Source organism: Canis lupus, chromosome 5 (assembly GCF_048164855.1).
Source record: "Canis lupus baileyi chromosome 5, mCanLup2.hap1, whole genome shotgun sequence".
NCBI lineage: Eukaryota > Metazoa > Chordata > Mammalia > Carnivora > Canidae > Canis > Canis lupus.
The window spans coordinates 69,732,013-69,757,580 of record NC_132842.1 but is presented as its reverse complement, the minus strand read 5'-3'; the positions used below and the strand labels follow the sequence as shown (position 1 = coordinate 69,757,580).

Below are 25,568 nucleotides of genomic sequence, written 5' to 3'. Positions count from 1 at the left end.
TAAGATTTTATTTATTCATCCATGAGAGAGACACAGAGAGAGAGAGAGAGAGAAAGAGAGGCAGAGACACAGGCAGAGGGAGAAGCAGGTTCCATGTAGGGAACCTGATATGGGACTCAATCCCGGGTCTCCAGGATCACACTCTGGGCTGAAGGCCGCGGCGCTAAACCACTGAGCCACCCAGGCTGCCCCCCACCCCCTGCCCTTTTCTTTAGTTTAAGGAATCTCTACATCCAGCATGAAGCTCAAACTCAAAACCCCAAAATTAATAGTTAGCATATTCCTCTCCCAACTGATCCAGGCAGGGACCTCTCCACTCCAGAACTTACTGGTTCTTTTTCTGTTTGATATTCTCATTTTGTTCATGCATTGTTTTCCTGATTTCCTTTAGGTGTCTCTTTTTAAAAACATTTTAAAAATTATTTTTAGCTCTTTAAATGTATTTAAGACCATTCCTTGAAAGTCTAACATGTCCATTATCTGGGTTTTTGCAGGGATACTTTCTGTCAATTTACTTTGTCCTTTTGAATGGGCCGTATTTCCCTGTTACTTTATATGCCTTGTGATTTTTTTTTTAATTAAAAACTGGAAATTTGAATATTAGAATATTGTAACTCTAGAAATCAGTTTGTTTTCTATTTGTCATGTGTTCTTGGTTTGTTTTTTTTTATAATTGCATTTTATGTCCATTATTGGCTTGTAAACTTTAAAGAAATGTTTTAAATGGGAAAAAGTTACTTTATATGTACTTATATGTTTACCATTTCTAGTATCCTTCCTTTTGTGAGGATCTGAGTTAACATCTGGTATCATTTTCCTTCTACTTAACTGTAGTTTTTGTTTTGAACAGTAGTATTTCTTTAGTACATGTCTGCTAGAGACAAAATCTCAGCTTTTGTTTGAAGAGGTTGATTTGTATTTCACTTTCATTTTTGAAAGTATTTTCATTGAGTATAGAATTCCGGTTTGACAGGTTTCCTTCAGTATACTAAAGATGGTATTTCATTATCTTCTGACTTGTATAGTTTCTGGCAAGAAGTCACATCATTCTTACTTTGGTCTTCTGTGTGTAATGAGTCAGTCTAGCTAATTTTCAGATTTTCTTTATCACTTTTTCAGGAATTTCACTATGATATGCCTCATTGTTATTTTCCTTGTTTTGTCTTTTAAAGACTGACTTATTTATTTATTTATTTGAGAGAGTGCGTGAGTGAGCTTGTGTGCAAGTGACAGGGGAAGGCAGAGGAAGAGGGAGAGAGAATCTAAGCAGACTATGCTGAGTCTGAGCCCCATATAGGGCTCAGTCTCACGAGCCTGGAATCACCACCTGAGCTGAAACCAGGAGTCTGGGACACTTAGCTGACTGCATCACCATGAGCCTTTGATTTTCTTTGTTTTTATCATACTTAAGGTTTATCATGATTTTTGGAGGTTTTATGGGATCAACTTTGGAAATTTTTCAGTCTTTGTTTCTTAAGTTTTTTTCTGTCTCCTTTCCTCTTCCATCCTACTTTTTCTCCTGTGACTCCAGCTGCAGATATATTAGGGCATTTGATAACACTTGCACTGCGGCATCATTTTCAAGTCTATCTATTAATTGATTTTTCATCTGACTGCAGGTCACGTTTTCCTGCTTGTTGGCGTATCTGTACGTTTTTAATTGGATTTTTTTAAGTATGTAGAGCTTTATAGGCAGTTGTTACATTCTTGATTGATTAGTTTAAGTCTTGCTTTTAAACTCTGGTTAGTAGTCTTTTCTGGGGGTATTTTAATGTGAACATTAAAACATAGCCCTTTTAGGGTCTTCACTCCTTACTGAGTGATCAGTAAGGAATCTCCACTGATTCATCAGTTGCCTTCCAGCCTGTGTGAGGTCTGCTTTGCCTGACACATGTATATCTTTAGCAGCACAGATTTAAGGGAACCCCAGGCAGATTTCCTGAGCCTTTTTTCTGTGTATCTCACTCTTCTCTGGAATTCTGCCTCACAATTTCCAGCTGTCTCAATCTCCTTGAGCCCTCTCCCTGCTCAGCGAAGCATATAATGTGCTTTGAGACAGAAAGCCAAGGAGATAAGTAGGGCTCCCACTCTTGGGGATCACAGGTTTTCACCACCTCATGTCCAATATCTGAAACCGTTTGTAGCAGAATGGTTAATCCAATCTCTGTTATTCCATCATGATCAGAATGGAAGCTATGTTAATGTGTAACAAAGTAAGACAAAACACATTGTTAAGGAATAATTAGGCTGTTCACAATTCGGGGGGAAAAAAACACTTGAATAAACCAGGAAGACAGGACTGTTTCTAAATGTATGTACCTCTAATACAATTGTCTTAAAATACATACAGCAAAATAAAACTACAGGTGAAATGGATACATTCAGTGTTGAAAAGTCAAGAAAACGAGAAAAAAATTTGTAAATTAATGGAAGAATTGAACAACATGGATAACAACCTGATTTAATAGATACATGGTATAGAGAAGGCCATGAACAATTATTAAAGAATACAGATTCTTTTCAAGCACACATGAGGCACTAAACATAAATTGGATATATACAAAGACAAAAAAGCAAATATGTATTTATATACCCACCCCAACTCACTATGGTTCAACTTAATAAGTTTTCAACTTTATCATGGTATGAAAGCAATATACAGAGTTCTGTCCATTCAATAAGTTATTTACTCTTATACATTCAGAAAACAAGAAGGAATTTTTTTTAAGGTTTATTTGAGAGAGAGTGAGAGTGGGGAGAGGGACAAAGGAAGAGCAGACTCCCTTGGCAAGCTGAGCCAACCCAGAGAACTAGGGGGTTCATTCCCAAGACCTATGGATCATGACCTGTGCAGAACCAAGCTGACACTTAACCAGTTGAGCCACTTAGGCTCCTGAAGAACATTTCTTTTGATAACACCAAAGAAGAAAAATAGGAGAAAGTCCTATACTTTTTTATGTCACTTAATTCTAAATAATATTAAAACATAACCAGTGTATTAAAAACTCTAATCATCCTGACCAAGTGGAGCTTATTACTGGATTTCATGTGTAATTTTATATTAGAAAATCTATAGTTCAATTATGCTTCTTAAAAAAGAAAAACTAGGGACCGCGTGGGTGGCTCAGTGGTTGAGTGTCTGCCTTCAGCCCAGGGAGTGATCCTAGGGTGCCCGGATCAAGTCCCGCATGGAACCTGCTTCTCTCTCTGCCTGTGTCTCTGCCTCTCTCTCTCTCTCTGTGTGTCTCATGAATAAATAAATCTTAAAAAAAAAAAGAAAAAGAAAAACTGCATATCTCAATAGATGCAGAAAAGGATTGGATATAATATTCAATAGTTATGATTTAAAACTTACAGAAAGGGAACCCTGGGTGGCGCAGCAGTTTAGCGCCTGCCTTTGGCCCAGGGCGCGATCCTGGAGACCCGGGATCGAATCCCACATCGGGCTCCCGGTGCATGGAGCCTGCTTCTCCCTCTGCCTGTGTCTCTGCCTCTCTCTATGTGTCTCTCATGAATAAATAAATCTTTTTTAAAAAATGTCCTTAATTGGGGGGCCTGGGTGGCTCCATCAGTTAAGTGTCTGCCTTCGGCTCAGATCATGATCCCAGGGTCCTGGCATTGAGCCCTGCATCGGGCTCCAAGAATGTTCTTGATGAAACAACAAATTCAGGGCACCTGCGTAGCTCAGTGGTTGAGCATCTGCCTTTGGCTCAGGTCATGATCCCAGGGTTCTGGGATCAAGTCCTGCATCAGGCTCCCCACAGGGAGCTTGCTTCGCCCTCTGCCTATGTCTTTGCCTCTCTGCATCTCTCATGAACAAACAAATAAAACTAAAAAAAAAAAAAAAAAAAGAAATCCAACCTTTGAAAATGTGTCTGTAGGAAAATCACCTTGTCAGTAATTAAGTTACTAAGTAAAGTATACACTTTTTAGGGCAGCCCTGGTGGCGCAGTGGTTTAGCACCGCCTGCAGCCCGGGGTGTGATCCTGGAGACCTGGGATCCAGTCCCATATCGGGCTTCCTGCATGGAGCCTGCTTCTTCCTCTGCCTGTGTCTGCCTCTCTCTCTCTCTCTCTCTGAATAAATAAATAAATCTTAAAAAAAAAAAAAAACACACTTTTTAAATTGACACCCTTTTTTTTTGACACTTTTTTTTTTTTTTTTTAATGAAAAAGAAGACAAACCAAAAAAATAGACTCAACTCCAGAGAATAAACTGGTTACCAGAGGGGAGGCAGGTGGTAGGACAGATGAAATAGGTGATAGGGATTTAGAGCACACTTACCTTGATTAGCACTGAGTAATGTATACAGTTGTTGAACCTCTGTATTTTATGCCTGAAACTAATACAGCTAATACTAACACAAAGTTTACTGTATGTAAACTGTACTGGATTCTTTTTTAATTGACACTATTTTTACTTGAAAGAAAAATTGACAAACTGATTTTCAGACCTTGATACTGGGCAGACGTTTTACTCAAAATGCTTGAAATTTAGGATAGCAGTTTCGTTTTGGTTGGAGTTGCAGTGGGGCATCCTCTAAAGAGCTTTTGTATTTTTTATCTTTTTCTAGAGACCATGGCGAGCCCAGGGAAAGACAATTATCGAATGAAGAGCTATAAGAACAATGCCCTGAACCCTGAGGAAATGAGACGAAGAAGAGAGGAAGAGGGCATTCAGCTCCGGAAGCAGAAACGGGAGCAACAAGTAGGTTAACCTGAGTATGCTCAAACATACTGTTAGGGAAACAATGCTCAGTTGGTTAAGCCATCTGACTCTTGATTTTGGCTCAGGTCATGATCTCAGTGTCATGAGATAATCTCCCCTTTGGACTCCGTGTGGGCATGAAGCCTGCTTAAGTTTCTCTCCCTCTGTGCCTCCCTACCATGCTGTCTTTCAAAAAAAAAAATTAAAAATTTAGAAAAAAAAGAACTTAGACATCATTTATGTCTTCAGTATATAACTTTCTAGGTCTAGCCCTTTGTTGTCTTATCTTTTCCTCACCCCTGTAGTCAGTATTAGGCCTGGCTGGTTCATCAGCTATGCTGACTGTCTTCAGTCCACTCTTTGTAAGTCTCCCTAGGACTAAGATTTTATTAATGCCTCATCATCTGTGCTCTGCCACAAACCACCAGACTGATGCCTTGCCCAGGTCTAGATGCAGCCACCTAACCTGCTTTTGCCCATCTTCTTGCTTTACTACTTTTTCAAAGCCTTTTTTACCCATCAACTTTTATACAAAAGGCACAGAAATCTTTAAATGTTCTCTTAGGGCCATCTAGCTGGCTTAGTAGAGCATGTGACTCTTAATCTCAGGGTCATGAATTGAAGGCCCCACATTGGGCACAGAGCTTACTTAAAAAAAAAGTTCTCTTAAAAAACGTGAACAATTAGATATAATAAAGCCTTTGAATATCTTTCCCTGTCAATACAGTAAACTTGGCATTTTCTCAGCTATGCTAGCATTTCCTTGACAGTTATTGCAATAATTTAACATTGGATCATTCTTTGTTTTCTTTATTACAGTAAGTAGTTTCACCACTATGTCTTTTTTTTTTTTTTTCCAGCTTTTTAAACGGAGAAATGTGGAGCTGATTAATGAAGAAGCTGCTATGTTTGACAGTCTCCTCATGGACTCCTATGTGAGCTCTACCACTGGGGTAAGGCCTTTGCATGTGCTTTAGGCAGCCCTGGGAAGCACCAGTGTCTATAGAACAGAAATTGGGCAGTTCACATCCTCTAGTGGTTTTGCTAACAACCATGCTAATAAGCTCTTTCTTTCATGGGTCCTTTTGTAGCTGGTTAGCATAAGGAATCAATAGGGTTTCATCTTTGATGGAGACACCTGAGGAAACACTTAAGGGAAGCCATCATTTGCCTCAGATTAGGAATCATCCAAATGTCCCAATTTAAAGCAGCCATGGATTAAACAAAACCTTCTCCTGACCTTACTCTGTTATGCCATCCTCTTGTCCTCAAGTCTTTAGAACACAGGATGCCAAGCAGACGTGTGTACTCATATCTAGCTCTGGCATTGGTTTGCAAAGTCTTAAATCTGTCTTACGTTTTAGGAGAGTGTGATCACACGAGAGATGGTGGAGATGCTCTTTTCTGATGATTCTGACCTGCAGTTAGCAACCACACAGAAATTCCGGAAACTGCTCTCCAAAGGTACAAAGCCTGGTCCTCCCCAGGGAAGACCTACATGATTTAACCTTGTTTCTTCTCACTGACCTGATCTATTACTCGCCTTCACTAGTTCTGCTCCAGCTATACTGCTTTGGTGTTCCTTGATCAAACCAGGTACATTCTTACCTTTGCATTGGCTGTTCCCTCTGTCTGATATCCTCTGGTTGCTGATATATGTGTGACAACATCTCCCTTATATGATCATATTCTGGGTTCTTCATAAGCCTTCCCTGATGCCCTATCTAAAATTGCAGGTCCCCTTCACTCTTGGCATTTTTAACCTTACCCTGTCCTACCTCTTCTTCTTTATTTCCAGTTACACTTATTAACATAATAGAATGGCTCTCCTCATTAGGACATAAGCTTTCTGAGGGCAGAGACTTTTGTTTTTGTTCATTGTTGTATCTTTACCTAGGACTGTGTGTGGCACATAGTTTATACTCAGTAAAAATTTGATGTATGATAGAAATGCTTCTTGTCTCAGGATATGAGGCAGTCCTCCCAAGAAACGAGTGTTCTTTTTAGAAGGGAAATATTTAAATAAATGAAAGAAAAAGAAAAATAGAAGGGAAATATTTAGATAAGGGTTCCTCATTTATTGGACTTTCTTCTCTTCCTTAATTCCTTACTTCAGGAATTAAGTTTCAGGAAGCCAAAGGTGAGTATACTTAATTTAGGATTGATTTTCTCTTTAGCATCCCAACTATATCACGCATTTCAAAGGTGACTAATATGAAAGCTACCTCACCAAAAAGAAGGTTGGGAATGTTGTTAAGAATGGTCAGGACAGGGATCCCTGGGTGGCGCAGCGGTTTGGCGCCTGCCTTTGGCCCAGGGCGTGATCCTGGAGACCCAGGATCGAATCCCACATCGGGCTCCCTGCATGGAGCCTGCTTCTCCCTCTGCCTGTGTCTCTGCCTCTCTCTCTCTGTGACTATCATGAATAAATAAATAAATAAATAAATAAAAGAGAATGGTCAGGACAAAAAAAAAGAATGGTCAGGACAGGGGATCCCTGCCTTTGGCCCAGGGTGTGATCCTAGAGTCCTGGGATCAAGTCCCACATCCGGCTCCCTGCATGGAGCCTGCTTCTCCCTCTGCCTGTTTCTCTGCCTCTCTCTCTCTCTCCCTCTCTCTCTCTCTCTCTCTGTGTGTGTGTGTGTGTCTCATGAATAAATAAAGTCTTTAAAAAAAAAAAAAAAAAAAAGGATGGTCAGGACAGGACAGCCTGGGTGGCTCAGCAGTTTAGCTCCACCTTCAGCCCAGGGTGTGATCCTGGAGACCCAGGATCGAGTCCCATGTCAGGCTCCTTACAGGGAGCCTGCTTCTCCCTCTGCCTGTGTCTCTGCCCGTGCCCCCTGCCCCTGTCTTCCACGAATAAATAAATAAAATCTTTAAGAAAAAAAAAAGGAATGGTCAGGACTACTTAGGAATGCACCAGCCAAAACTTCTCCTGACTTTTCCTTTCCTTTCTCCCTCTTCCAGAGCCTAGTCCTCCAATAGATGAAGTTATCAACACTCCAGGAGTTGTGGATCGATTTGTCGAGTTTCTGAAGAGGAATGAGAATTGTACATTACAGGTGAGGCCTGGTGTAGAGGGATACCAGATGAAAGCCCTTTTCCCAAGAAATTGTGGGGTGTTTCTATAGACACATGTCTCAGGAAATAGACAAGTGATATGAGGAAGTATTTAAGAGATGCCTCAGAGGTCTTGGCCTCAAATAAGAGAACCAAAAAATCTCTTCCTACAACAATCTCAAAGGAAAGATACGAGAGGGGCACCTGAGTAGCTCTGTCAGCTAAGCATCTGATTCTTGGTGTCAGCTCAGGTTGTGATCTCGGGCTCCTGAGAGCGAGCTCCTGGTCATGCTCCAAACTCAGCATAGAGTCTGCTTAAGATTCTTTCTCTCTCCTCCTCTGCTCCCACAATGCTTGTTCACATGCTCGCACTCTGTCTCTCTCTCTCTCTCTCAAAATAATAAATAAGTCTTCTTTTAAAAAAGGAAAATACCAGAATATGACAGCTAATTATGCAGTTATAAATTAAAGGTTCTAGGAGTACCTGGCTGGCTCAGTCAGCACAGCATATAACTCTTGATCTTGGGATCATAAGTTTGAGCCCCACAGTGGGCATAGAGTTTACTTAAAAATACGTAATATAAATCAAAGGTTCTAGTCCGCTTCTAAATTACCTGTGTGACCTGAGGCAAATCATTTAGCCTCTCTGGGTCTTTCTTTTCAGAAATAGGTAATAAGTCCATTAGAACATTACCAGAATCTCAGCTGAAAGAGACTTTGAAAGATGCATGTCACTCTGATCCTGGTTTCAGAAATGAAGAACTTGAAGCTCAGAAATAAAGCAACTTGCCATAAGGCTCGGGTGCTGCAGTAGTGCAGAACTAGACTTAGGTCCATTGAAGCCTGCGTCCAACTTCCCATTGTGTTACATCACTGCTCATACTGTTTTTTGCTTTTTTTTTTCTCTTCTTAAAGATTTTATTTATTCATGAGAGACGGAGGGAGAGATAGAGGCAGGCTCCCTGCAAGGAGCCCGATGTGGGACTCGATCCCAGACTCTAGGATCACACCCTGAGCTGAAGGCAGATGCTCAGCCACTGAGCCACCCAGGCGTCCCTTTTTATTTTATTTATTTATTTAAATATTTTATTTATTCATGAGAGACACACGGAGAGAGAGGCAGAAACACAGGCAAAGGGAGAAGCAGGTTCCATGCCGGGAGCCTGATGTGGGACTCGATGCCGGGACTCCAGGATCACACCCTGGGGCAAAGGCAGGTGCTTAACCACTGAGCATCCCAGGCATCCCTTTTTTTAAAAATTTGTTTTTAAATAAAGATTTTTATTTGTAAGTAATCACTTAAGTGTAGTGATTACTCACAACCCCAAGATCAAGAATTGCATGCTCCACTGACTGAAACCAGCCAGGTGCCCCTGCTTTTTGCTATTTAAAAAGTAAGAGGAAGTAGTTCCTGTGTGGTGGCTCAGTCATTTGAGAATCCAACTCTGTCTCAACTCAGGTCTTGATCTCAGAGTCGTAAGTTCAAGCCCTGCATTAGGCTCCATGCTGGATATGGAGGCTACTTAAGATAAAAATAAGGGGGAAGAGGAAAAGGCTCATATTTTAGTTTTTTGGTCAGGGGCAAGAGGCTTACAGCTCTCAACCAGCTGCAGACATGGCCACTCTGGAATGATCTCTGAATAGCGGTCTGATCTCACTTGCAGTTTGAAGCTGCCTGGGCTCTAACGAACATTGCCTCTGGAACCTCTCAGCAGACGAAGATTGTCATTGAAGCAGGGGCAGTCCCCATTTTTATAGAGCTGCTTAACTCGGACTTTGAGGATGTACAGGAACAGGTAACGCCCAAATTTGGCTTAATTCCTGATGGTACCTATATTATAATTTTAAAAAGTTTGGTTTTTGTACCCAGTTCCTAAAAACTACTAAAAACCTTGGAATTTTCTGAGTGAAGAGTGTGTTTTTTATTATTTATGATGGAACACACCTAATGAGATGATTGAGTGGGGCCCCTAGGCAACCTCAACATGAGGAGAGTAGTTATCAGAACTCCCAGCTCTACCAATGCCTCTATCCCAGCCTCCTGCAGAGAAATTCTGGGTTGGTGAACACATTGGTGTGGTGCCCTAGAGAGGGGATGGAAGTTCCATACCGCCCTGACTGCTCACCCCATACCTTGCCCTATGCATCTCTTCCATTTAGCTCTTCTGAGCTGTATCCATTAGAGTAAGCTAGTAAATGTAAGCAGTTTTTCCCTGAGTTCTGTGAATCATTCTAGTGAATTACTGAACCTAAGAAGGGAATTATGGGAACTTTTGAATTTATAGCCAGTTGGTCAGAAGCATGGCAACACTTGGGAATTGCAACTGGTGTCTTTTTTTGTTTGTTTGTTTTTTGTTTTTTTTGCAACTGGTGTCTGAAGTGGAGACAGTCTCATGGGCCTGAGCCCTTAACCTGTAGGGTCTGCACTAAGTCTAAGAGTGTCACAATTGAGTTGGATTGTTGGACATACAAATGGTGTTGGAGAATTGATTGCTGGTGTAGAAAATAACTCCACATATTTGGCATCAGAGGTGGTATTGGGGGGAAAAAAACAAAAACATCACAGTACCCATTTATCAGTACCTAGATATCACAGTGATTAAGACAACTTAATTTCTTCCAGTGGATTTTTACTGATTGGATAGAATGTAGAACGTGGCGCCTAGATTTTTTTTTTTTCCTCACTTACTACATATAGGATAGATCCTGTGAGGCTGCAGGAATGCAACTTCTCACTTTCTCTTTTTTCTGGGAAGTAGGCATAGGGAGGTCTTGGTTTGGCTTCTTTGGCTGCAGTACGGATGTCAGCCTGTCTTTCCCACTAAATCAGAAATTCTCCGAGGAAAGACCTTCATAGAGCAAGCTCAGTAAGGACGTCAGCAAAGAGAGGACCTGATCCTGTTCAGGATATCTCAGGCCTCGATATGGTTTTTGTCTAAGTTATTGGTGTGTCCTCACTCTTGTATAAAATATGGACAGAAGCCATTTGTCTCTGCATGACAGTTCCATCATCCCCTTTTCAGGCAGTCTGGGCACTGGGAAACATAGCTGGAGACAGCTCCGTTTGCCGAGATTACGTCTTGAACTGTTCCATCCTTAATCCTTTGTTAACGTGAGTAATTATGATCATCTATACCTGGGGCATCATCTATAAGGCAGCCATGTGGTAGATCCTTTGGGGGCAGCTTACCTTAAGATGTTAAGTAAATGCAAAAAAACACTAAAAGTATTTCTTTTTGAGAGTAAGAAGATTGTGCCACTGGTCTGTGCCAAGGAGGAGCTTCTGTTTCCTTTCTTCATTGCACAGTAGATTCTCATGTTGGTCATACTTACTTGCCTCATTGTTGAGCCAGGAGAGAGAGGCAAGACTAACCCATATAGAAAAATGCAACTTTCTCTACAGATGCATTAATTTGTTATTTTATGCCTAGGTACATTGGAGAGCTCTGTTGTAAACCACAGATTAAAGACACCATGAAAGGACATAGGGGGATCCCTGGGTGGCGCAGTGGTTTAGCGCCTGCCTTTGGCCCAGGGCACGGTCCTGGAGACCCGGGATCGAATCCCACATCGGGCTCCTGGTGCATGGAGCCTGCTTCTCCCTCTGCCTATGTCTCTGCCTCTCTCTCTCTGTGACTATCATTAAAAAAAAAAAAAAAAAAGACATAGGGATCCTTCTCCAATCCCTCCCTCCCATACCCTTCAAATAGAGTATCTAAACAATAGATGGGATAAGCTGTTCTTTTTTTTTTTTTTTAAGATTTATTTATTTATTCATTAAGAGAGAGCGAGAGAGAGGCAGAGACACAGGCAGAGGGAGTAGCAGGCTCCATGCAGGAAGCCCGATGTGGGACTCGATCCAGGGTCTCCAGGATCATACCCCGGGCTGCAGGGGGCGCTAAACCGCTGCGCCACCAGGGCTGCCCAGGGATGAGCTGTTCTTCAGAGACTACCACTATAACTCTTTCTTGGGCCTTTCACAGAAAGTCATTGCTTACTGCATGGCTAAAGCCCTTATACTAGATATTCAGCATTGATTTCCAAAGAGAACAGTATACTCGTCGTTTAAAACTTGTGGCCATTTAGGAGCACAATATGCCCTATCTTAAAAAGGTTTGCAGTCTTACTCAACTTCCAGCTTGCTCTTTGTCCTTACAAGCTATGGTCCTAACTAGCCACAGCTGGTTCTAATCCTCTGTGAAGGTGTAGATTGGCCTCTTGGCCCAAACAAGCTTAGTTTACTTAGGTCTGTGGGTAGAAGAACACAGTGAGGCTGCCAGAGTCTTAGGGGTCTTACTGGATTTGCTCCTGGGGTTCATAGGTGACAGCCCCATGCCAAGGTCATCATTGCTCAGGATCTGTCTGGCTTTGCTGTTTCCTTCAGACTCCTTACTAAGTCCACAAGACTGACAATGACACGGAATGCAGTCTGGGCTCTATCAAACCTCTGCAGAGGAAAGAACCCACCCCCAGAGTTTGCAAAGGTGAGAGAGTTTCTTAACAGTTTCTGAATGAAAGCAGTTTCCTTCACATGCAAGCATTTTGATAGGGAACTTTCAAGTCTTTGGGGGGAACCCCTTAGGGTTTCAATCCATGGGAAATTGAAAGAGGCAATTGTCAGTGAAGTAGGTGATCTTGTATGCTTTGGATAGCAAAGTGAAAAAGATAGTCCTGATGGTAATGTAGCAGAAATCTCTAGGGCTTAGAATTACTTGTAGAGGAGGGGACAGCAGTGTTAGGATTAGTGGGAGAGCTGATGTTAGCCCCATGCCCTCATGAGTCCCTCTCACTCTGCTTCCAACAGGTCTCCCCTTGTTTGCCTGTGCTGTCTCGCCTACTCTTCAGCAGTGACTCAGACTTGCTGGCAGATGCTTGCTGGGCCCTGTCTTACCTGTCTGATGGCCCCAACGAAAAGATCCAGGCAGTCATAGACTCTGGAGTCTGCCGAAGATTGGTAGAGCTTCTAATGTGAGTGGTCTGGTTAGAAAGATTCCCTAAAGCTTCTCCAACCTCCCACTTAAAGAATGCAGCAAGCAATCTGCTGCTCTATGCAAAGGTCTGGAGCCATGCGAGTGCTGCTGGCCTTGGTGGTTGGCAAGGCTGAAAAACTATGTGCTGGCCCTGTGCTGATCAGATCTCCCTCCTCTGTAGGCACAATGATTACAAAGTGGCCTCTCCTGCCCTGAGAGCAGTGGGTAACATCGTCACTGGGGATGACATTCAAACCCAGGTAAGGAGGGAGTTGTTTGTGGACAAAAGCCTTCCCTACCAAGGGTTTGGTCCTGTTGGGGGTGGCATGGTCCCTGAAACAAAGCATGGGCTTGAGTGAAAAATTCAAACTTCGCCACTTTCTGTATGATCATGGGCAACTTCGTTGCCTTCATTTCTTCTTTAAGTTGGAAGTAAATCTTTGTCCATCGCGTGCTTTTGAAGGAAAACTAAATGGAATAAACTGACTATCTGGGACTTAATTCTTAAGTTTTTGAGTCATGGTCCCCTTGAGACACTGAAAGTTGTGGAAACCGTACTCTTACTTCCTTCACCCTTAGAATCCTACAGACACTACCTCATGTTAATAAGACCTCCAAGGAGGGCATGGTAAGAAAGGGTTCCTTTGTTCAAAGTCTAGAGATCAGAGTATTCTTTTGGTCGTGAATAGTTGGCTTAATTCTGTGGGATTCTTGACAAATTTCTAACAGGTGAGTGATCTCATTCATACCCACAGTCATTTCCTAGGTCATTGTGTGAATTTGTATGTATGTATGAATTTTTATAACAATGTACTGCTTTTATCAGTCATTTTAGTGGCATTTAGTCCATTCACATTATTGCTTAATTGTTATCACCCCCCATCCCCACAATGTTTCATCAGCCCAAACTGATTCTCTGTGCCCATTAAATAACTCGTTTCTCCTCCCTTGTATCTTAGTCCCTGGGAGCCATCACAATGCTTTTTTTCTCTTAGGAGTCAATTGCTGTAGGTCCCTCATATAAGTGGAACTATATATAAGTTGTTCTTTTGTGTCAGCTAATTTCAATTAGCATAATGTCTTCATGGTTCATTCATATGTGAATGAAGGCATGTGAAATGCCTTCATTCCTTTCAATGGTTGACTAGTAGTCCATTATAGGCATATGTCACATTCTGTTTATCCATTTGTCTGTTGGTAGATACTTGGGTTGTTTTCACCTTTTGGCTATTACGGATAAGGCTACGTACGGTGAACAGTGGTGTACAAGTATCTGAGTCCCTGCTTTCAGTTCTTTAGGTACACACTGAGAAATGGATCATATGCTGATTTAATGTTTAAGATTTTGAGAGACCACTAGTGGACTGTTTTGTATGGTGACTACACCATTTTACATCCCACCAGCAATGTACTAGGTTCCAGTTTTTCCACATCCTTACCAAAACTTGTATTATCTGGGTTTTTTTCTTAATAGCCACCCTAACAAGTCTGAAATGGTATCTTATTACAGTTTGTTTTAGTTTTGTTTTGCTTAAGTAGGCTCCACATGCAACATGGGGCTCAATCCTGTGATCAAGAGTCAGATGTTCTACCAACTAAGCCAGCCGGGCACCTCCTTATTGCAGTTTTGATTTGCATATCCCTAATGATTAGTGATGTTTGGCGGGGGTTTTTGTATGTTTTTTTTTTTTTTTTTTTTTTTTTTTTATTTATGATAGTCACAGAGAGAGAGAGAGGCAGAGACATAGGCAGAGGGAGAAGCAGGCTCCATGCACTGGGAGCCTGACGTGGGATTCGATCCTGGGTCTCCAGGATCGCGCCCTGGGCCAAAGGCAGGCGCTAAACCGCTGCGCCACCCAGGGATCCCGATTTTTGTATGTTTATTGGCCATCTGTATTTCTGCTTTGCAGCAATGTCTGTATAAGGCTTTGACCATTTTTAAAATTAGTTTTGTTAATTTTTTGTTGTTTAGTTTGAAGAGTTCTTTGTATATTCTGGATATTAATTCTTAACAGATATAGGATTTGCTGCATATATTTTAAGTCCTATTTACAAGATTTTTCTTTTGTTCCCTGTGCTTTGGTTTTCTAGGTCATTCTTAACTGTTCAGCCCTCCCTTGCCTCCTCCACTTGCTGAGCAGCCCCAAGGAGTCAATTCGGAAGGAAGCTTGCTGGACCATTTCAAATATCACTGCTGGCAACAGGGCTCAAATACAGGTAGAACAAGCAGGAAGGAAGGGGGCAGGGCAGGAGCAGGTAGAAAGGCATGGGAACATGAAAGGTGGTGGGATTTTTGCTTCTAGAAGAAAGATTTTGTTTTCCCTTTAGAAATTGGGGTCAACGTGTGCTATTAAAGACTGTTTGTAAGAAGTCAGGTTCCTCTGTAGCCTCTTACTTCTATGGGAAGAACAAAGGACCTCAGGAAGAGGAAGGTGTCTGAATCTTAGGTGATTTTGCGGGCTAGATGTGCTTACTCTTAAAGTGACTTTCTCTGTGCACTCCCCACCCCCAACCTCTCTCAGGCTGTCATAGACGCAAATATCTTCCCTGTATTGATCGAAATCCTTCAGAAAGCTGAGTTCCGTACAAGGAAAGAGGCAGCCTGGGCCATCACCAATGCCACATCAGGAGGAACCCCTGAGCAAATCAGGTATCCTTTCGTTTTTCACTGTCTTGAGTGATACATATACTCTCCTTCTTGGTTCATGGTCTGCGGTGACTGCTAAATGGCTTTTCCCGGGATGCCTGGGTGGTTCAGCGGTTGAGTATCTACCTTTGGCTCAGGACGTGATCCTGGAGTCCTACATCAGGCTCCCACAGGGAGCCTGCTTCTCTCTCTGCCTGCGTCTCTGCCTCTCTCTGTCTCTGTCTCTCATGAATTAAGAAATAAAATCTTTTTAAAAAATTAATAAATAAAAAATAAACTGCTTTTTCTGGACAGGCCTGCCCCAGTCCAGCAGCACCAGGTTTAACTGTTAAGCTGCTAGATTGGCACTGGAATCTGAAAGAGATTCCTCTAGAGCATGTATCTCTTCTTCCTAAAGAATAGAAACCTAGGACACAGACACCCATTTCTCCTATACTTTCTACCCTCCAGAGAATTTAAGTCTATGTAATTCTCAATTATTCGTACAAATAAAGGAGAACCATGCTGTGGCTCATTCACAGCAACTTCTTTGGGAAATGATTTTTGGGAGTGACACTTGGGAGAAGCAAGTAGAAAGCCATTTTATGTGTGTATATGCTCTTTGATTTTAGTTTCCATCATCAGCATGAGTAGGAGTGATGGGAACTGGATGAGTGTTTTGCCCTCAGTTTGTAGCCCAGGAAGAGGAGTAGGAATATCTTCATCTTTATTTATTTACTTTTTTTTGGGGGGGGGGAATACTTTCATCTTTAAAGCCTTAGGAGAAAAGGGATAGCCATTGAGTTAAGCTTTGAAGAATACAGGGTTATAAAAGCCTTTTTGGACAGGAGAAAGCATTGAGCACCTAGGTGGCTCAGTTGGTTAAGCCTCTGACTCTGGCTTAGGGGTCCTGGGATTGAGCCCCATATTGAGCTCTCTGCTTAGTGGGGAGTCTGCTTCTCCCTCTGACCATCCCCTGCTCATGCTGTCTCCCCCTGTACTCTCCCCAAAATAAATCTTAAAAAAAAAACTTGGGGATCCCTGGGTGGCACAGCGGTTTGGCGCCTGCCTTTGGCCCAGAGCGCGATCCTGGAGACCCGGGATCGAATCCCACATCGGGCTCCCGGTGCATGGAGCCTGCTTCTCCCTCTGCCTATGTCTCTGCCTCTCTCTCTCTCTCTGTGACTATCATAAATAAATAAAAATTAAAAAAAAAAAACTTAAAGGTACAAGAATCAGAAACCTAGAGATGTTTACATGTTTGACTGGAATGTAGTGTCCTTGGAAGGGAATGATGGGAGGTGACACTAAAAAGGAGGATAAGAACCTGATTGTAAAAAAAAAAAAAAAAAAAAAAAAAGAACCTGATTGTAGAGGGTCTCTTTTGTCATGCCTGTAGAGCTTGGACTGAACATTTTAAGCAGAGAAGTGAAGTGTTCAGAGTGGTAACATTACAGTAAGGGGACAATAGAAACAACGTGGAGGAATCTATGGCAGCCTTCCCCATGGAAATGAACTAGACCCAGAGCATTGGAAGGTTGGAGAGACTGAGTTAAAGGATGGGTGGTTATGAAGGCTCAGCAAGTGAAGGTTGCTGAGTATTGACATGTATCAGGGAAACCCGTAGGCCCTACAGCACTTACTTAGCACCTCTCTTGCTTGCCCTGCATTAATTTAGAACTCATCTGGTCTCTGCCCCTAGGTACCTGGTCTCACTTGGCTGCATCAAACCCCTGTGCGACTTGCTGACTGTGATGGATTCAAAGATTGTGCAGGTGGCCCTCAATGGGTTAGAGAACATCCTTCGGCTTGGAGAACAAGAGGGCAAGCGCAGTGGGTCAGGGGTCAACCCCTACTGTGGCCTCATCGAGGAAGCCTATGGTATGTGCCCTGTCCCCAGCCTCACCTCAGTCTTAAGTAGAAAGGTTCTAGGTCAGGACCCTGGGATTTTTGGGGGGTCATCATTGAACAAGGTTTTAAAACCATCATTTCCTTCTCCCTCCAAGGAGCAGTAGATCACTTCTCTTTTTGATAGGATCTGCCCAGTAAGTAGGCATGGCACAGATGCAAAAATAGAGCTCCAGAATTGGTGGGAGAATCAGGTACTGGAAGGTATGTTTTAAGCTCAGATTCTCACAAATTCCAGTAAGATTGTTCATCACTCATCTCTGAGACCTTCAAAGCTAATGATTTGCCCAGGCCACACAATAGTTAAAAAGCAGAACCAGGACTACAACTTCTGATTTATAACTGACATTTTGGTCTTTTCCCTTTGGGGTCATGTAGTTTTAGGAAAAGATTTCTCTCCTCTTTCGGATCAAAGAGAGATCTGATCATATTACTTAGATTGATAATCATCAACATACCTCAGGTAAGGAAAAACAGATAAATGTTTCATGGCTCCAGAGAAGATCACAGTTTACTCTTGTCCCTCCTTCCTTCTTGCCACCATAGGCTTGGATAAAATTGAGTTTCTCCAGAGCCATGAGAATCAGGAAATCTACCAGAAGGCCTTCGACCTCATTGAGCACTACTTTGGTGTAGAAGATGATGATAGCAGCCTGGCTCCCCAAGTGGATGAGACACAACAGCAGTTCATCTTCCAGCAGCCTGAGGCCCCCATGGAGGGCTTCCAGCTATAATGTCTGCCTCCGGGGAGGGGAGGGGATGGGAAGCACCACCAACCAGCGGAAAAGCAGCCCTCTGGTGGGCGGGAAGCCAGCCCCCCCATCATCAGCCACCACACGCCTCTGCTGCCCTGGAAACTGTGCTCTTGACCTGCTCCGCCCCCTTCCCTGGAGGGAGCACCCTCTGGACAGACAGAACCATCTGAGGCTCACATTGGGGTTTTGTGACAAGAAGGGGACGTGTTGGGTTTTTCTTCCTCACACTATATTTTGGCTGCACATGTGTCTTTAACCCAGGAGCCCAGGGGTAGACAAAGGAGAACTGAGGTAATCAATTTTGCACCTTTTTTATTTTTATTTTTATTTTTTTCTTTAGTGGTGACTTCCTTCCCTTTTATCTTCCTTCATCCTTCCCAGTTCTCTGCCCTGATCTGTGTAACTCTTATCTTGGGTACTTGAGCAGATGGAATATTCCAGAGGTGGGGGGTGAGGGGTGGGGAGAAATTCAAAACAAAGTGTTCTTGCTCTGACAGAATATTAATCTTGTATGCTTGGATTGAGTTATTTAATTTTTTTTCTTTTGCACATTTTTCTTGTATTAAGATTGCTCTTTCCAAGAGCTATGAGTTCCTGGTTTTAGGAATCCCAGCTGCCAGCATGGTCTGGGACTAGAGGCTGGGGGTGGGGGGTCACCATGAGACAAAGGCCCCTTCCTCCCTCTAACCCCTTCCCAGACCTCTTAAATTTGGGAGATCTCCTTCCCTCCAGGGGCAAAGTACACCAGTGGGAGTGGAGGGGAGGAGCATAGGCCTTCAGATGGGGCTTCCCATGTGTCGCTACTGATCCCATGTTTCCTACCCACCTTCCAATGGTGCGACCCAACTTCATTTGTTTACTTGAAAATTCCCCTCAGAGTTGAATGAACCTCTGAGGTAGCTGTATTTTCTCCTAAGCATGAGACAGGGGGCTGTAATCCTTCCTCTCTCCTGAGGAGAAAGTCCTTGCTCTGGTGACCCATAAGTTGTAGAGGAGGTGGAGTGAGAGTGTCATTTATTGGGATAGCCAGGGATCCCTGCGTTTGGCCTTTCTTCTTCCTCTTCCTCTTCCATAGTTGGATCATGTATATTTTACTTCCAAAGGAGAGAATGTCAAAAAGTTCTGTATTTTTTTATATTCTATATATTAGGTAGGTCAATCTTAATTGGTCTCAAGAGGAAGAACTGTCTGTAATTTCTGTAAGTAGGATACTGTGAGGAAGACCAAAAAGAGATAGGGAAACTCCTTCGCTCAGGGAGCCTGAGCTTGGTTCTTTTCCTCTCTGCTTAGGTTCTGGGCCACCACCTGGGACCAACCCTTAGCTCTGGAACCTTTATGTAGCAGGTCAGCCTGGTCTGATTGTCCCCATACCTAAAGGGAGCGAGGATGGCCCCAGGGCCCAGTGAAGTCTACCACTCTAGTCCTTATTGCTAAGCATCCTGCTTATATCAGGAAACCCAGAAAGCAGTCTGCCTTCTCAGATTAAGTCTCAAAGGGCCTGTCAACATAAGGTATCACCTATGGCTGCCTCTCCAATTATCATAGTAACTTAACAGCCTCAGGACTTTTGTGAGAGTTATTGGTATCTTTCCTGTTTGTGATCCTTGGGTCTGGTTTGGGTTTTTCTCTTCCTTGTGACAGTTATAATTCTAATGCCTTTTCTCTTTGAGTAAAGCTAGTGCGATGCCTCAGTGGCTTGCCTATGCTTCAGTGGATTATATAATAAAGTCCAGTTGTTAGGAAGAGGGGTGGAGAAAGCTGCTGGCTAAGTGTAGACCAACTGTGGAGCTGTGGGCACAATCTGCTCTGCCCCTGCTTTCCCTCTGTGGTCAGTCAGGTGCCTGCCCTAAGCTGTAGTTTCCCTTCCCAGAGGCAGTGCTACTCTTGCTCCTGTTCCTGCATATCCCTTCTGGCTCAGGTTAAATCCCTACCCCTCTGCTTCTAGATCTAAAGTTCAGGTGCTCATTGGTCATTGGTCTTGACTCTGCCCTCTTGTAGTATTGAGATCCAACTCCAGAATCATTTGCTGAGGAAGGTGGTTTGGGGCTTGCAGTTATCCCTGAAGTGTTACACCAGTGCTGTAACCTTGTAAGTCAGATGCTGTTCTTCAGCTTAGGAATGATGACTACCAACCCACAAATAGGCAAAGGGCAGGACCTCTATCACTTGGCCCACTGGTTCCATTACAAAACTTTCCCCCTACAGTTCAAAGAAGAGCCACCTGCCCCACCCCCTTGTCCTTATCCAAAGGGCAAAGCACTTTAGTAGGACCTATTTTGTACATCTCAAGCAATAGTTGAGTCCCTGTCAGTGGGGCCAGATTTTTATTGTGAGACATACATACCTTTCTGTTCCTAGCAACTCCTCTAAAATCTTGCACTTCAGATCTGGAGCCTGTACCAGATGGAAGACTTTTTTTTTTTTTTTTTAATTGTCTCGCTGCTGCTTAGAGCCAGTTTTCTCCAAGGACTCCAAAGGCTGAAGTCTCCCAGGGTGCAACATGAGGACAGATTTCTCATCAGATAAAGTGGCCTCTAGGAGCCTTCCTTTGTTGGTGTCTTCCTCAGACCATATTTTCCCATTATATTCTTGCACTCCCCCTTTCTGTCAGCAGGTGAGGTTCTTCCAAGCCCACAGGGGCAATAACATCATCTTCAGTGTCTCCTCTCCTTTGATCCTCTTGGAAAACAAAACAGCATTTCTGTAGCCCAGCCTTGACAACCAGTCTTAGTGGGCAGCCCCCATCTGGACTTCAGACCCTGGCTTCGATGAGGTCAAAGGCTGCTTCTGGGAGATTTCTGAATGGATGTTGTAGGGATGAAGGGGCTCCACAGCCTGTTGTAGGGAGTAGCCTGAAAAGACATGTTTTTGGAATCTTCATATGTTGGCACATGGCTGGTATATCTATTTTAAGATCTCTGCTGGAGGTGGAGTATCTAGGTGTGGATTAGGGGATAAGGAGCCCTTTTCTTAGCTAAAGGGTTCAAAGACTGAACAGTGCCAGCACTTCTTTATCACCAGCCCCCATAGTTAAACACCCCTAACACCCCACCACCATCCCCTGCTGCCAACATCTTCTCATATTAATAAAGTCTCTGGTCTTCATAGTCTGCCCTCAATTCTGAGCTATCCCCAGGTGACTGCCTGGCCTTGGTATTGAGTACAAGCTTCTGGTAGAACCCACATGGGTTCCATTTGGAGCTGGCCAGCCTGGTTATTTGGGTCACTGCATACAAATGACCTTCTGAGAAGCAGGCATTGATGACCTCAGCTTTCGGGGACCCTTGCTGTTTCCTTATCCCCTTACCTAGAACCCTTATATCTACTCCTTCTACTCTTTGCCCTGGAAGCCACTTTCCAAGAGCCCTATTTTTTTGGAGCTAAACTGCACAGATTATAGCTGCTACTGTACTTGGTCAAAGAAGAGCAAAAAGCTCTCAGGCACACTTTCTATTTCTCTCAAGTCACACTAGTTTAAAATGAAAACTGTCTAGCAGAATGAACTGGATTTCCATGTTCTCATGTCTACCTGTTTCCCTCTACACCCTAGAGCCACTTGTTTCTAGCAAACTAGAAGGAAAGGAGATAAACACCTAACACTACTTCCCTCCTCTTCCCCGAGGCTCACTCAGCTTGGTATCCATCATTTTGGATTCCTCAGTAAATTCATCTGTGAGCCCAGATTCCGGATTTTCAGTTGAAGGAGGGAGCTGTAGAGAGAATGAGCTGGCTAGAGGCCTCCCTGGCAGGCTGAGGAAAGGTGTGAGGCTCAGTATGTTGAACCATAGGAAGTGCTCATAGCTAGTAGCAACGTCTTCCCGGTAAGACTGTCCTAGAAGTGAGCGAGTGTGAGACTGAGAAATTGCTCAGAGTAGGTTTCTTCCACAGCCGTTTAGGATTGCACATTTTAGACCAATCTTGTCCAGTATTTCTTGTGTCCTAACTTTTGAATTCTTTTGTTAAGCCAACAAGCTGAGAATTTGGCCCTGCGGGGATCCAAGTGGTAGGCACTAGCTACTCTTTGGCCAAGGCCTTCATAAATGATTCAGTCAATCCACTGTCTACCCCCTAGCCACATGCCCACTTTAAGACCATGACAAGGGAAGAATTTGAAGTCAATACCAATCAAGTCTGAACTAAAGCTGTTTTTCCTCTGAGAGGGCATTTTGCATCGGGCCTGAGGTATGTGCAGAACCAAAACTGGGTGTGGGAGGCAACATTAAATTTTGGTCCCAGAACACCCAGGAAAAAGATTTATGTAGTATTTCATAAAGGTCTCCAGTGGATTTGGGCCTACCTCGCTATTTTTGGGCCAGTCTGACTGCTGATGCCCATGTTAGCACATACCTGAACCCCTTTCCTAATGTTAGCCCTGCTACCCTGTGTAGGTTAAATTTTCAGCTCCTGGGTTTGGGGAGAGAAAACTGCTGTGCCGTGGGGCTGGTGAAGAAAGTCAAAGCTCAGATCCTGAGACTGGCTGGGAACCTCTTGACTCATGATGTCATTAGAGTCCACCTCTACCAGAACCTTCAGGCTGTGGAGTTAGGTATTATCTTTCTTAACTAACTTCTATGAGAACTGCCTTTGACTGAACCACTAAAGAGCAAAGGAAGGATGGGGGTCGGGTATGAGGTCCCAGCCACCTAGGACAGATGATGTCCTTCAAAAACAGCTTGGGTTCCCGGCTAAAGACCCTAGAAAGGTGAATCGAAATGTTTTCCTCATTGGTTTATTCTTTCCAAATTCATTTGCTTTTAGTTTTCTAAGAACTATAAACTCTGGCTGCTTTCCATGTTCTCAGGGCCCCTGGGTAGACAGACAAAGCTTGATGATTTCAGAGCAGACATAGGCCAAGAAACCGTGGCATTGAGTGTGCTGAGTCCAGACAAATGATATTTATATACACATCCAAATTTGAAGAGAAAATGTATTTCTTTAGGTTTCAAACACTGTACTAGATATAAAGCAAAAATAAAAACCTGTTGCAAAGTTCTAAATCGTCTTCTTGGAATCATCCTAAACTGAGTTTTTTGGTGAGGAAAGGGTGTTTTTTTGTTTGTTTTTTATGATAGTTACACAGACTGTGAGAGAGAGGCAGAGACACAGGCAGAGGGAGAAGCAGGCTCCATGCACCGGGAGCCCGACGTGGGATTTGATCCCGGGTCTCCAGGATCGTGCCCTGGGCCAAAGGCAGGCGCTAAACCGCTGCGCCACCCAGGGATCCCCAGGAAAGGGTGTTTAAACATGTGGCCTAACAGTGGAATTAGGATTGCAGCAGCCTACTCCTGCAATAAATAATTTTTTTTAGGATTTTATTTGAGAGAGAACAGAAGCTGGGGGGAAGTGAACAAGCAGACTTCCCTGCTGAGCACAGAGCCCGCCACCACCTGGCAGATCCCAGGACCCTGAGATCATGACCTAAGGCAGATGCTTAACATACTTGAGCCGCCCAGGTGCCCCAAGAATTTTTTTTAATCACCTTTATTGAAATACAATTGATACAGTAAATGGCACATATTTAAAATATACAATTTGATAAGTTTTGACATACACACCCATGAAACCATCATCACAATCAAGATGGTAAACACATCCATCACCTCCAGAAGTTTCCATATGCCCCTTTGGAATCCCCTTGCATGCCCAACTCCCAGCAAACACTGATCTGTTCTGTCACAATAGTGTGCATTTTCTAGAGTTTCTCTACAGGATTTTGATCACATTTAATCAGTTCCACTTACAGCCCTTTGAGCCACTGAGGTCATGCAAACTATTCCCATTTAGGTCAGTTCCTAGGACAAGATTAGGCTAGGACAAGACCTAGCCATAAAGCTGATTTAACCTAAAAGGATTTCGGTTGTCTGATAGTGTGTTTAATTCATTGCCAACATTTTTATTTTTATTTTTTAAGATTTATTTACTCATGAGAGAGAGAGGCAGAGACATAGGCAGAAGGAGAAGCAGGCTCCATGCAGGGAGCCCGATGTGGGACTGGATCCGGGGAGTCGAGGATCATGCCCTGGGATGAAGGCGGTGCTAAACCGCTGAGCCACCCTGGCTGTCCAATTGCCAACATTTTTAAACGATCTATCTTGAAATTTTTCTGGCACTACTAGATCTGAGTTTCTGCTTAAAAACAATCTGCAAGAGCTCTCTATTTTACCACAATCCCCAGCGTTCCCAGTGGTCTCCCCAACTGACTCAACTTTCCTTTATAGCAAAGGAGAAAATAACCTTTAACCCATGTTTCTCAAATTTTCTTATTCCTTGCCTGCCTATTTTAATCAGCTTTATTGAAATACATTTTTACCCACCTGTCCTCTGTAGGCCACTGTTGATCCTTCTAGCTACACCATTCTACCCCCTGGCCCCACAGATACCTTGTTCTTATTATCTTTATAATATTATTTGCCTAGAACATCTTCTTCCCATTGGGAAGCCATCAAGGCCTGATTATATGTAACCTCAAGAGATTTCCAACATGTTTTTTCTGGAAATAATCAGGGCCTTTGAAAGACCTGGATTCCAAGCATTTCTGGCTTGAGTTCCACCTTCATACTATATCATATTGCCTCTCAATGTTAGTTGATAAACAGCAGACTAAGGGATGGGGAAGAGCACTGGCCATAAGTCTAACTGGGGAAAATAATTGAACATCTTTAAGAGCCCCCACACTGTTCAATTTGCATGATTTCATTCTGTCTTCACTGCCCCAGACTGATGCTAGGCTTTAGGAATACAATTTAGCCAAGAGTTCTTGTAATGTTCATTGACTTGTAAGCAAATAATTTGAATATCTCATTACAAATGTTAAAGAGTTCTATCCAAAAAAAAAAAAAAAAAGGCTCTATCCAGACCTAGAGAGCTGGGACAGACTACAGAGCACTGGGAAGGGTCTGAAATGACCTTTGTGCTAGACCTCAAAATACTAGTTTTGCCAGAAGGGCATTTTGGAAACTGGACTAGCACCTGCAAAAAACTTGGAAATCCTGGAAATAGAGTATAGTGGGAGCAAAAAAGGCAAAGGGCATGGACAGAACTGACTGGAAACAAAAGCCAAGCCATTTACACATTAAATTCCAGGCACAGGGGTTGGTAGCTTTTATTCTATTATGTATAGACAGCTGAATATAGAACTGTGATCTCACATTTAGAGAAAGTTTGGGTTTTTCCCCTTGAGCCCATGGCAATTCCGATTTTGTCTGTAGAGGATGGGCCAGTCAGAGAAAATGTTCAGGAATTGGCTGAGGCCAAAGTTCTTGCAGAGCCCTGTCAACCCCTTCCAGAGAAGGACTCAAGCTGGTAACGCAGAGTTGGGGCGGGTGGGGGGAATAATTCCACCAAATTACCTTGACTCATCCTTTGAGAAAGTGCCATGGTGAATTTCTTCTGGGTACGAGTCAGGGTAATCCAGGAGGTAAAACGGAAGACTTTCTGATTTTGAATCCCTACTCACTACTCAATAGCGATGGGACAAGTTATTTAACTTTTGCCTTACTGTCCTCAGATGCAAATGGGAATAAAAAATAGTACTGAGCTTAG

General features: G+C 43.1%; 1 protein-coding gene across 4 annotated transcripts in view; it reads left to right on the top strand.

The window, feature by feature from the left end:
* The window catches only part of KPNA6 (karyopherin subunit alpha 6), a 52,407-nt gene extending 29,384 nt beyond the window's left edge, over positions 1-23,023 (top strand). For all 4 annotated transcript variants that reach the window (XM_072827307.1, XM_072827308.1, XM_072827305.1 and 1 more), the window contains exons 2-14: positions 4,574-4,707; positions 5,568-5,660; positions 6,072-6,171; positions 7,675-7,769; positions 9,432-9,563; positions 10,791-10,879; positions 12,152-12,251; positions 12,572-12,735; positions 12,919-12,997; positions 14,829-14,954; positions 15,260-15,387; positions 17,066-17,244; positions 17,818-23,023. In XM_072827307.1, coding sequence (XP_072683408.1) covers positions 4,574-4,707; positions 5,568-5,660; positions 6,072-6,171; positions 7,675-7,769; positions 9,432-9,563; positions 10,791-10,879; positions 12,152-12,251; positions 12,572-12,735; positions 12,919-12,997; positions 14,829-14,954; positions 15,260-15,387; positions 17,066-17,244; positions 17,818-18,005 — 1,607 coding nt within the window. In that variant the 3' untranslated portion in view covers positions 18,006-23,023. The remainder of the gene's footprint in view (positions 1-4,573; positions 4,708-5,567; positions 5,661-6,071; positions 6,172-7,674; positions 7,770-9,431; positions 9,564-10,790; positions 10,880-12,151; positions 12,252-12,571; positions 12,736-12,918; positions 12,998-14,828; positions 14,955-15,259; positions 15,388-17,065; positions 17,245-17,817) is intronic.
* Positions 23,024-25,568: the final 2,545 nt, after the last annotated feature.